Source organism: Anoplopoma fimbria, chromosome 17 (assembly GCF_027596085.1).
Source record: "Anoplopoma fimbria isolate UVic2021 breed Golden Eagle Sablefish chromosome 17, Afim_UVic_2022, whole genome shotgun sequence".
In the NCBI taxonomy this organism is placed as follows: Eukaryota; Metazoa; Chordata; class Actinopteri; order Perciformes; family Anoplopomatidae; genus Anoplopoma; species Anoplopoma fimbria.
This window is the reverse complement of record NC_072465.1, coordinates 16,264,809-16,276,745: the sequence shown is the minus strand read 5'-3', so window position 1 is coordinate 16,276,745 and position 11,937 is coordinate 16,264,809. Positions and strand designations below refer to the sequence as shown.

General features: G+C 39.7%; 2 protein-coding genes across 2 annotated transcripts; both read right to left on the bottom strand.

The window, feature by feature from the left end:
• Window positions 1–457: 457 nt before the first annotated feature.
• Window positions 458–1,477, bottom strand: LOC129106309 (myosin-8-like). The gene is made up of 5 exons (XM_054617695.1): window positions 1,316–1,477; window positions 1,115–1,219; window positions 887–982; window positions 670–801; window positions 458–475 (listed from the first exon to the last, which is right to left on the bottom strand). The coding sequence occupies exons 1-5, from the start codon at window positions 1,475–1,477 to the stop codon at window positions 458–460; spliced, it is 513 nt and encodes a 170-aa protein (XP_054473670.1).
• A 786-nt stretch (window positions 1,478–2,263) lies between these two features.
• Window positions 2,264–11,937, bottom strand: LOC129106461 (myosin heavy chain, fast skeletal muscle-like). The gene is made up of 33 exons (XM_054617868.1): window positions 11,734–11,937; window positions 11,352–11,495; window positions 11,103–11,259; window positions 10,978–11,005; window positions 10,780–10,894; window positions 10,595–10,687; window positions 10,431–10,494; window positions 10,105–10,203; window positions 9,891–9,994; window positions 9,541–9,679; window positions 9,283–9,401; window positions 8,936–9,085; window positions 8,666–8,836; window positions 8,271–8,577; window positions 8,053–8,123; window positions 7,817–7,904; window positions 7,620–7,737; window positions 7,407–7,530; window positions 7,180–7,316; window positions 6,580–6,835; window positions 6,244–6,486; window positions 5,979–6,155; window positions 5,497–5,642; window positions 5,299–5,389; window positions 4,827–5,216; window positions 4,571–4,697; window positions 4,374–4,492; window positions 4,081–4,277; window positions 3,810–3,993; window positions 3,556–3,721; window positions 3,186–3,310; window positions 3,009–3,094; window positions 2,264–2,303 (listed from the first exon to the last, which is right to left on the bottom strand). Exons 1-33 carry the CDS (start codon window positions 11,935–11,937, stop codon window positions 2,264–2,266), a joined length of 4,779 nt encoding a protein of 1,592 aa, XP_054473843.1.

Sequence of the window (11,937 nt, the reverse complement as noted above, 5' to 3'; positions counted from 1 at the left end):
TTTCTTTAAATCCCTTTGAGTCTTGTAGGATTAGCATGCAGTAAATCAGTAACCTTGAACTAACTTGGACTAAAGGGACATACTGCAGCGCTAATTGTTTATTCATTGTATTGTCTGTAAAACATTGTGCCTTATTGTGTATTGTGTGTACATTGCATTGTGTCTTATATTTGACCATACATTTTTTACTTTTTATCTCATAACTTATTTGTGTTACTACATTGTCTAAGCTACATAATGAATCAAAATGTAAGCCCCCAATGGCTTGAAAATGTCAGTATGCATGTTAAATATTCCCTCATTAAATCAGTAATCGAAATGAAAGGACGTACACAAAAAAGATGCAACAAACTACTTTTTATTGACTTTTGGTTATGGCAGCATGCTTAGGAGTGAACAAGTAACAATATTCTCATATTGTATGGCTTATTGCTACTGTATAACCACGATTTGTTCCTCACTCTTCATCCTTGGTCTGAAATGACAGAACAAAAACATGTAAAACATTTGTCCAGATCATTTCAATTTAAAGGTCCAGTGTGTAGGATTTTGGCATTAGGTGATGAGGTTGAAAATTATTATTATTATAAACACATTGCAAAGTTGTATCCTTATATAAAATGGTATTTTATACACACTTGATTCATCTCAGATAGTCATCTTTTTTACCTTGGTGATTTCCCGACTCTTTGCTCTCAGCTTGTTGACCTGAGACTCAGCGATGTCAGCTCTCTCCTGAGCTTCCTCCATCTCATGCTGCACCTTCCTGTACCTGGACAGGTGAGTGTTGGCCTGCTCCTCCTGTATGACAAGCCACAGTGAAGTCAATACCTGTGGACTGAGTGACATTTTCTGTGTGTCTTTAGCAATAATTAGGTGTACTCACAGCCTCCTCAGACTGCCTCTTGTAGGATTTCACTTTCAGCTGCAACTTGTCCACCAGATCCTGAAGTCTGGCAATATTCTTCTTGTCCTCCTCAAACTGTTGTAAAACAGGAATGATATAACATTGTAATTCAGTCTCAATCCTAAATTAAGCCTATTGTTTTCATTACCATTTTTACCATTTGGATTTAGAGTTGTTTAAATTTTAGTATTTTAAATTGAAATTTACCTGATAGTTAAGCTCCTTTACTTTTCTCTCATATTTTCGCACTCCCTTGATAGCATCAGCACCCCGCCTCTGCTCAGCATCAACTTCAGCTTCCAATTCTCGAACCTTGAATGAAGAAGATGTTACAGAAAAATCATTTATTGTATTAATGTTGTATTGACTTTCAGCAAATATGAAAAGGTTTGTCTTTATGGCACTTACTCTAGCCTCCAGTTTCTGGAGCTGCTTCTTTCCGCCCTTCATGGCCAGATTTTCAGCTTCATCCAGGCGGTGCTGCAGGTCTTTCACTGTCACCTCCAGGTTCTTCTTCATCCTCTCCAAATGAGAGCTAGTGTCCTGCTCCTTCTTCAGCTCTTCTGCCATCATGGCAGCCTGAAATGTTGTTGATTTTTTATATTATTGATACAAACTTATTGCACTCTGATGTTTCAACTGCTAGAGCACCATCAATTGAGAAGTGGCCTAAAGTATTATTTTATGCGCATGTATCTCTCAAATCTGACACCCAGCATGTCCATTCTCTCTATATGCCTGCTCACCAAAACGTTGCTCTGCGCTTAATAAGAGTAGTTACCGTTATGGTTGTATCAAAAATGTCAGTTTATACATTTAAAGCTTTGATTGTGGTTTGTGTTTGAGAGTTTCTTTAAGTTTTCTTTAAGTTATTGATAATAATAACAATAATAATAATAATAATAATAATAATAATAATGATTATTATTATTAGAATGTCAGAATTATGAATTAAGCTTTGAACTATTCTGTACAGCCCTACCACGAGTGTGATGTGATTTGGATTGTAATATTATAGATAAGGAAAATAGCTTAATGTTATTGATGCTGTGCTATTGTCCAACTGTGCACAGACACATGGACTTTAGGTAGTCGCTGTTGAAAAGAGGAGACATTGCTATTAACCAGATTGTTTTAGAGGTTAGATATTTTAAATAAAATGTTGTATTTATGTAACTTGTACTGTCCTACTTGCAAAAAGCTTAAAGGTTATGTTTCAAAGGTCCTACAGAACTGAGACACATGGCACTGCTTATTGGCAATAGGTTCACCTATTATCGATCTTGAGTATCCATGATTGAACGCTAAGAAAAAAGAAACAATCGCACAACCCTAGTTAAGTTGCGTAAGGATAACTCACATCAGTGATGGCCTTCTTGGCCTTCTCTTCAGCATTTCTTGCCTCCTGGACAGAATCTTCAACTTCACCCTGGATCTGAACGAGGTCAGCCTCCAACTTCTTCTTGGTGTTGATGAGGCTGGTATTCTAAACAGATAATAGTGTGGGTTGGACTACATAGTGTCATTTTCTGTTGTTAAGTGTTTCACATGTCATTGTTGGAATCTTGATTTACCTGAGAGTGCAGCAGTCCCACACGCTCGCTGGCATCAACCAGCTCCTGTTCAGCCACTTTGCGGCTTCTCTCCGTCTGCTCCAGTGCAGCTCTCAGCTCCTCGATCTCAACCAGCATCAGGGTGTTCCTGCGCTCCACCATGGCAACCTGCTCCTTCATGTCTTCCTGACCTCTAACAGCTTCATCAAGGTGCAGTAGCGAATCCTTTATGAATAGTTATAAAAATATATAAATATATAACATTTGCAATGCAGTCTGAAAAAAGAAAACTTTATTTTAAAAAAATGTCAACAAGCCACTTTACCTTAAGTTGTCCCTGCACGTTCCTCAGCTGTTTCTGGGCTTCAGCTGCCTGACGGTTGGCGTGGCTCAGCTGAATCTCCATCTCATTCAGGTCTCCCTCCATCTTCTTCTTGATTCTCAGGGCATCATTCCTGCTCCTGACCTCGGCATCCAAGGTGCTCTGCATGGACTCGATCACTCTCTGGCTGTTCCTCTTGATCTGCTCGATCTCCTCGTCTTTCTCTGCAAGTTTTCTGTCAATTTCACTCTTGACTTGGGTGAGTTCAAGCTGAACACGCATAATCTTGGATTCCTCATGCTCCAGGGTAGCCTTGACACAAAAATAAATATATATTGTGTAGCCCCAGGCTGCAGCATCATTTCAAATTTAATGTAATGAGATATATTTGGCTAGACAGTACCTCTGCCTCTTCAAGGGATGTCTGGAGTTCGCACTTCTCTACCTCTACGGTCTTTTTCCCTTTCTCCAGTTCATGAATGGTTTTTCCACTCTCACCAATATGCTCAGTTAGATCGGAGATCTCCTCTGTAAGAAACAAGGTATAAGTGGTTATGTAAGTAAGTGTAAACTGAATTATTTGTTTAGTCTAGGACCATGCACATTAATCATGTTTGCCCACTAGGGGGCCCACTTTTCCTCCTTTCCTCCTGTCCTTTCATTTAAAGCATATGCCACAGCTTCCTCTGGAAAACTCTGTACAACCAGACCACTTTCAATGGTTTCCATTAGTGGTCTATTTGAGTAATCTGCCTTTTTAAAAGTTTGCATACGTTGCAGGTTTTTGTTCTCTCTCTTCAGGGTCTCCAGGTGGTCCAAAGCTTCCTCATATGAATTTTTCAGCTTGAACATCTCAGTGCTGAGCGAACGAGACTCTTTTAGAGCTCCCTCCAGCTCTGCCTGGCTTTCCTCATACTTCTGCTTCCACTCAGCTAGAACCTGAAGACAAAAAAACACCCACGTGTTTCAGTAATTGACAACTCTAGGGTCTTCATTTAAACAAACAATGCACAAATAGAAATTGAACCTTGTCAAAGTTCCTTTGCTTCTTGTCAAGGCTGGAAGCGAGAGCATTAGCTCTCTCCACGTCAATCATCATGTCCTCGACTTCACCTTGCAGTCTCTGTTTTGTCTTTTCCAGAGAGGCACATTTTGCATTCACAGCCTCGATGCATTCCTCTGCATCCTGAAGACGCTGGGCGAGCTTTTTCCTGTTAAACCACACAGTAAACAGGTTCTGTAATGATTTACCCGACCAGTGCATGTGGAAACAGTGTGATTTCAGGACAGTTCATTACTTGGCCTCCTCCAGCTCCTCAGTTCGCTGAATGGCATCAGTCTCGTATTTGGTTCTCCACTGAGCCACCTCGCTGTTTGCCTTTGACATTGCCCGCTGCAGCTCACATTTGGCCTCCTGCTCCTCCTCATACTGCTCTCTGAGCAGGTCGCAGTCATGACGAGCTGACTGAACAGCATGAGCCAGGGCGTTCTTGGCCTTACAAATAAATAGAGATTTATTTTATTAACTGAAACATGTGTGACTTAACATTGCCGTCCTGGGACAGTGTTAGTGGTTTTAATGTGCAAATACCTTCACTTCCTCTTCAATGTGCCTCTTGAGCTCCTCAATTTGCTGGGTATAAGCCTGCTTGCCCCTTGTAAGCTGAGAGACCAGGGCTTCTTTCTCCTCCAGCTGGCGACCAAACTCACCTAAGTAGAGACAGAGATTTAGAACTAATCTAAATGCAAATATGGGCATTGTATTGGAAAGATAAGATTAGATCCCACCATTCTCTGTTAGCAGTCTTGCTCTTTGCGCCCCAATGTCATTCAGCTGTCGCACATGTTCTTCATCTTTGGTCTTTATCTCACTCAGTTGATCCTCAAGAGTACGACATATTTTCTCAAGATTGCCCTGAAATTTAAAGTTTTGTTGATTCAAAATAATTATTTTAGTATAATTCAGTGAATGTCGAACAAAGGCAGAGTAAGTGAAATATGACCGTTATCTTTCGCTCCCTATAAGGAAATGTAGTTCTCTCACCTTTGATTTGGCAATAGACTCCATATTGCTGCTGAGGTCATCGACCTCCATCTTGTATTCGCTTTTCTCTTTCTCCAGCTTCTGTTTGACTCTCTGCAGGTTATCAATCTGTTCTCCCAGCTCGGCCACACTGTCAGCCTGCTTCTTGCGGAGAGCTGCAGCGGTGGACTCGTGCTGCAGGGTGGACTCTTCAAGATCACGACGCAGCTTCTGAAACTCGGCCTCACGCTTCTTGTTCATCTCGATCTGAGCAGACGTTGCTCCACCAGCTTCTTCCAGCCTCTCACTGATTTCCTCAAGTTCCCTGGAGAGATCAGACCTCTGTTTCTCCACCTTGGCCCGAGCAGCCCGCTCAGCCTCAATCTCCTCCTCCAGCTCCTCAATACGAGCCTGAAACACACAGGGGTTACATGAAAATCTTTCAAGATATTTGAAAGTTCCTGTTACCTTTGACTAGTACTAAAAGTTGCACCTGCAGTTCCTTAATCTTTTTCTGTAGCTGGATTCCAAGAGTCTGTTCATCCTCAATCTTACTCAGGAGCTGGCTTATCTCAAAGTCCTTCCTGCAGGGGACAGAATAAATCGTCACATTTAAGTTAGGTGTAAGTAGTGCCTCTAATGAAATCATTTATTTCAAGCACGTAGAAGGATGCCGTTTGTTTATTCTTACTTCTTTATTTTCTCGTCAGACTGCTGCTTGTCATTCTCTAGGTCCATTATGGATTCCTGGGCCAGTTTCAGATCTCCTTCAAGCTTTCTTTTTGCTCGCTCGAGATCCATACGGAGTTTCTTTTCCTGCTCCAGAGAACCTTCAAGCTGTCCACGAAAATAGATTTTTATATAATTTAAGTGATAATTGTTAATACTTTCAAAAAATCTAACACCCTTTTTGATGATATATGTAGTTTGGTGTTGTATGTTATCCAGCACAATTTTGTTTAGTTGATAATAGCATCAGTGCTTATTGTTCACTCTTTTAACAGTGTGTCAAAGCTGTATTAAGTTATAATAGATAATTAAAATGTGTCTATAAAGCAACATTCATATTGTCAGTGCTGTTAAAACGGTAACCATGGGTGTCATCAAATTAACCATGACTGAGATAATAATAATCAAGTTAAACTTTTGTTTTTAAATGCAGATATTCCTCACATCGTCCACTTGCTGCTCCAGCTTGGTCTTGGCCTTCGTCAGAGTGTTGACTTTGTCTTCCTCTGCCTGCAGATCATCAAGGGTCTGCTGATGGGCCTCTTGGAGGGCTTTCTTCTCTTTGGTCAACTTGTTAATGGTCTCATCTTGAGATGTCATTTCCTCAACCAGGTTTTTAACCTGCATTCACAACATTGTGAAAACAATTTTAAAGGTTTAAGCATTTTACAAAGAGCTGACTTTAAGGCCTTATGGAAGATTTACCAACCTTGTTCTCAGTGGCATGCTTCTCCTTTTCTACTTTGGCCAGGGTGAGCTCCAAGTCATCAATGTCTTTCTTCAACTCAGAGCACTCATCCTCCAGCTTCCTCTTCTTTGCAGTCAGCTCAGCATTCATTTCCTCCTCATCATCCAGTCTTTCAGACGTCTCTTTGAGTTTAGCCTCAAGCTGGATTTTTGATTTGATGAGCCCCTCACACCTTTCCTCTGCATCGCTGAGGTTTTCACCTTCCTAGATTTGACATGACATTCAATTTAAATATTTAGTTAGTTGTGAAAACTTGGATAATTGAAGTAACAAATGATCTTGCTCAATGTAACGTACAGACTGAATTTGTAGCTGCAAGTCATTCTTCTCCTGCAGCAGAGAAACCATCTTCTCCTCCAGTTCTTTCTTCTTAGCCAGAGCCTTTGCTAGATCCTCTTTCATTTTTACAAAGTTCTCTTTCATTTGGGCCATTTCTTTCTCAGTCTCGGCAGTCTTCAGCAGAGGCTTGATCTTGAAGTACACCTTCATCCATGGCCAGGTTTTGACATTCATGAATGCGCGAATGTTGTACTGGATGGAGTAAACAGCCTCCCTGGGTAAAACAGGGATCGAAGTAAATAAACAAAGTGATTTAGATTCTTAAAACTGTATTGTACGTACTTATTTACTTATTTATAATACTTGTTTTGATCTAGTTTTTTACTTATATCTCTTGTTTGCACTATCCACTCTGCTGCTGTAATCCTGCAAATGTCCCCGCTGTGGGACTAGTAAAGGATTATGTTATTTTATTGATAAGGGGCTTTGGGATTTGGGCTTTCGAAGTAAATATTTGGGTTGAAAATTACAATCAATTTGTCATCTGTAAATTACATTACATTACAGTCATAAATGTATGGTTGCCCTTTGATGTATGAAGCTAATTGTCCACATTACCTCCTCTCCATCATCTTAATAAACTCTGTCCTCATGAGGAAACCTCTGCAGAGAGCTTGAGTCATTGTGACCAGCTGAGCCAGTTTCTCGTCTCTCATCTCCTCCAGAGTTCCCAGCAGACCGGCTTTGAAGAACACCTGAGAGTCAATGATTATAATTATCTTTAAGCAATTAATTAGATATGATATTTAATCTTATACCTCGTTGTAAAATGTATTGTCCTCTACCTTGGTGTGGCCAAACTTGTATTGAGTGTGGTCCACATTGATGGATCCCAGCAGTTTCTCTGAGGCCTTTTTGTTGTCAATGAATTGTCCCTCAGGGATGACACTAGCATTCAATACTTTGTATCTGAAAGTAAATATTTATTTCAGTTAGACACACTAGCTTAAAGATAATGATAATTTTTTCAATGACTGTCAATGTCCTATTTCTGCTACCTCTGCTTGAAGTCAGCGTAGAGGATTCTGCTGGGGAAACCTTTCCTGCAGATCCTGATACCCTCCAGCACACCGTTACACCTCAGCTGGTGGATGACCAGGAAGTTCTCCATGAGACCTTAAAGACATGCCAAATTCAGTCTTGTTTTGCATAATTACAGTAGTGTTTGAATAAATGAAACTTATATTAGGCTTACCAGGTGTTTTTGATTCATTTGGAATCAAACAACGTACAAAATGAGGATGAGTGCTTCTTAAGTTGGTCATCAACTTGCCTAAATTCTCCTGAAATATTGAAAAATTCAATTTGTTACCGAATAACATAATAACATGGCCTATTTCCCTGGTTCTTACATTTTTCAGTATTTTGGAATTTACAAGTTTACATGTTTAATTGTAGTTATGTATTGAGATAGTCATTTGTGATACTTACCCTGAACAGAGCAGATACAGTCTGAAAAGACCCACCCTTTTTCTTGCCGCCTTTTTTTGCACCACCTTCAGCTGTATCATAAACATTTAAGTTGAATTATTAACTTGTGCAAATGTGATACATTTAGTCATACTCAATTCACAGTACTGTAGCTACAAATCAACCAATGTAATTTAAGTTTGAGAACACCTCCAACTTGTGTTCTTTCAAATTATCACCTTCTGATCCAGCATGTGATGCATAGAGGTGAGCCAACAGTTTGGCTGAAGACTTCTGGTAGAGCTGAACCACTGAGTCGTTCAGGGGGTCTTTGTTCTTTTCCAGCCAGCCAGTGACATTGTAGTCAACTGTGCCAGCATAGTGCATCAGAGCAAAGTGAGCCTCAGCTTTGCCTTTGGCAGGTTTGGGTTTCTGGAAGGAAGGACTTTTACCAAGATGCTGGTCATACAGTTTGTTCTTGAAGGTGACATCTGTTGCCTTGGGGAACATGCACTCCTCTTCCAGGATGGAGAAGATGCCCATTGGCTGTCATGAAGAAATGATTATTTAAAACAAAATATTAAAAGTCATGGGATAGTTGTCTGTGTTTGTGAATATTCAGCGTGTCTCTCACCTTCTCAATCAGCTCAATGCAGGCAGCCAAATCCATACCAAAATCAATGAACTCCCAGTCAATTCCCTCTTTCTTGTACTCTTCTTGCTCCAGGACAAACATGTGGTGGTTGAAAAACTGTTGCAGTTTTTCATTGGTGAAGTTGATGCACAGCTGCTCCAAGCTGTTGTACTAGAAATTGAAATATCAAAAGCCAGCAAAGGCCTTAAGTGATAGTCCTAATTGAAGATGCATAAGATTATGTAGTATAAATCAGCAAAGGATACTTACATCAAAAATTTCAAACCCAGCAATATCCAGGACACCGATGAAGTACTGTCTGGGCTGCCTGGTATCCAGCATCTCATTAATTCTGACGACCATCCACAAGAACATTTTCTCATAGACAGACTTGCAGAGGGCACTGACGGAATTGTTGACCTGATTTAACAAATCAGTAATACTATATTAATGAGGATATTGTGAGAAATAACAAAATTGATTCTACATTTACAAACCTAATGAAAGCCATAATATGTTAAATTGTCTTAATTGTGAAGATAGTAGAACAAGTCATCTGTCATCATGTGTAATTTTTTTTCTTATTGTCTGTGTGTGTTCTTGCTGACTTCCCATACCTGAGGGACAGTTTGACCTTTGGTCACAAACTCATTTCCAACCTTCACTCTCGGGTAGCATAGTGCTTTTAGCAAATCAGCAGAGTTCAGACCCATGAGGTAGGCGATTTTATCTGCCACTAAAAGAAGAACACAAACAGTCTTCTATAAAACCTGGTCTAGGATAACTTAATAAATATACTTTTAATTCACATGTTTTTTTTTACATGGCGAAAATTTGACTACTACATTTAAGCTCATGGTGTTTGGGTTTCATACCCTCATTGCCATCGGGCTCAGCCTGCTCTTCACGCTGCTTCTGCTTAAACTTCATGTTTCCATGATGCATCACAGATCCAGTCAGCTTGTAGATGTTTGCCTTCTCTTCTGCAGTGAAGCCCAGGATGTCAATAGCAGTCTGTGAAATAAAGAGTCAGTTTGAATCACAAACCTACATAAGTCTTGGAGGTAAATAGCTGCAATATAACTACTTTGCTTTAAAGCAAACAGCAGCAGTATTCTGTCAAAAATCTAAATGGTGTATTATTATTAGTTTAAAATTAACTTTAAGTAGTAATGATATGTATAAGATATAACAAATAAGTAATTTAGTGTAAAGTTGTCATTACATCAGTGGCAATGAATTCTTCAATGTCATCGATACTCTTGACGGTGATTTCACCCTGACTGATCATGTGATAGTCATAAGGATTTTTGGTGATCAGGAGAGCATCTAAAGAAAAGGGGGGGGGGAAGTATGTTAATATAACAATATATATATTGTGATGAACCATTGTTGTTTACTTTCTGTAGAATATTATTTACTACTGTAAATATACTCACCTATCAGCTCAGGTTTGTGGCCTGTCATGAGCTGATAGAAGATGTGGTAGCTTCTCTCAGCAGACAGCTGGAACGTCACTCGAGACTTCTCCAGCAGATCTGTATTAATTTATGTTGTGAAAAAAAAGGGAAATCTCCAGTGAAGCACAGTTGAAGGAGTTTGAAATGTAATAAAACAGATTATTCTCAATGAGTTCCACAAAAATCGAGCAGACAGCTAGAACGTCACTCAAGACTCTTCCAGCAGATCTTTAAAACAAGGTGACAATAAGCTGGTTTACAGTTTGTGCTTTCATCAAACCTTCTGGATAATGATGGAGGCTTACATGTTTCAATATCAGCTGAAGCCAGCTTTCCAGTTGTCCCAAAGTGGATTCTGATAAATTTTCCCTTTACAAAAATAGATTTTAAATTAATCTCACAGTGAATGATTGTTGCCACAAAATAACACACAATTTCAAGTGAAAGAGAAATCCTCCAAATATCTTACAAAACGTGATGAGTTGTCATTCCTCACAGTCTTGGCATTACCATAAGCTTCCAACAGTGGGTTTGCTGCAATGATTTGATCTTCCAGTGACCCCTAGAAATAAAATTAAAGTGGGTTATTGTAACAATACTTGTAATATATATACATATTTTTATTTCCTATTTATATTGTCCAACTTTTCTCACCTGTATCTTGCCAGCAGTTTGCTCAGGTGCCTTTTTTCCTCCAGCCACTGCGATTGTCGCAAAGTACTGGATGACACGTTTGGTGTTGACGGTCTTTCCTGCACCGGATTCTCCACTGTGTGTTCATGAATATAATTAGATTTTACTCCTGTTACCAATACTTATATGTAGATAATATGAAAAAAAAACGTCACTTACGTAATCAGGATTGACTGGTTTTCTCTATCTGCAAGACATCAAAATAGTGTACAACAGTTAGGAGTTCTCCTTAAGTACACCTGCTATATTTCTGGACACTAAATGGTTTACAAACGGAGTGATACCTTGGAGCATGAACTGATAGGCGTTGTCAGAGATGGAGAAGATGTGTGGTGGAGCCTCAATCCTCTTTTTGCCTCTGTATCCTTGTACAACCCCTGCATCATACACTGGGAGCCACTTGTAGGGGTTCACAGTCACGCAGAACAGCCCTGAGTAGGTCTATAACAGTAGGAAATATGAAAGAATGATCCATTTTTCTACAAATACATTTCTATGTAATCAAGGTTATGTCACTCCTTAACAAAACTCACGTAGATCATCCATGCTGCATAGCGCTCTTTGAGGTTATACAGCACAGAGGGCTCACTGAGGTGGGTCATCATGGCCATGTCCTCAATCTTATCATACTTTGGAGGGTTCATGGGAAAGATTTCCGTATCTTTTACAGTGATAGTCTGTTACAAGGACAAGAGGCACACAAATAAGATTAGTTGCTGTCCAGCAGGCAATTGTTGTCTAATGTATTGTCAGATTTTAGATCTTAGTAACGGATCACAAATTATTCATGTCTGTTTCAACTGTTCATTTAAATGTTTTAAATCATCAAATAGTTGACATGTCAGAGCAGTCCAGTCTCTAAATCAAAAATGTTAAGCACTGTAAAACTATGAATTCTAGGTCACTCATTCTCACCTTTCCACAGAGCGTTTCCACGGTGGCTTTGCCGCCCTCTCTCTTAGTAAGTTTCCCCTTGAGGTACATCTCTGCAGGCTCGGTCACAAAGTATGCAGATTTAGCATCAAAGGGAGTGTTTTGAGCTTCAATTCTCTCTCGTTCTGGCTTCCGGAGGTAGAAGGCCGCCGCGCCAAAACACTCCATTTCCGGTTCGAGACTCAT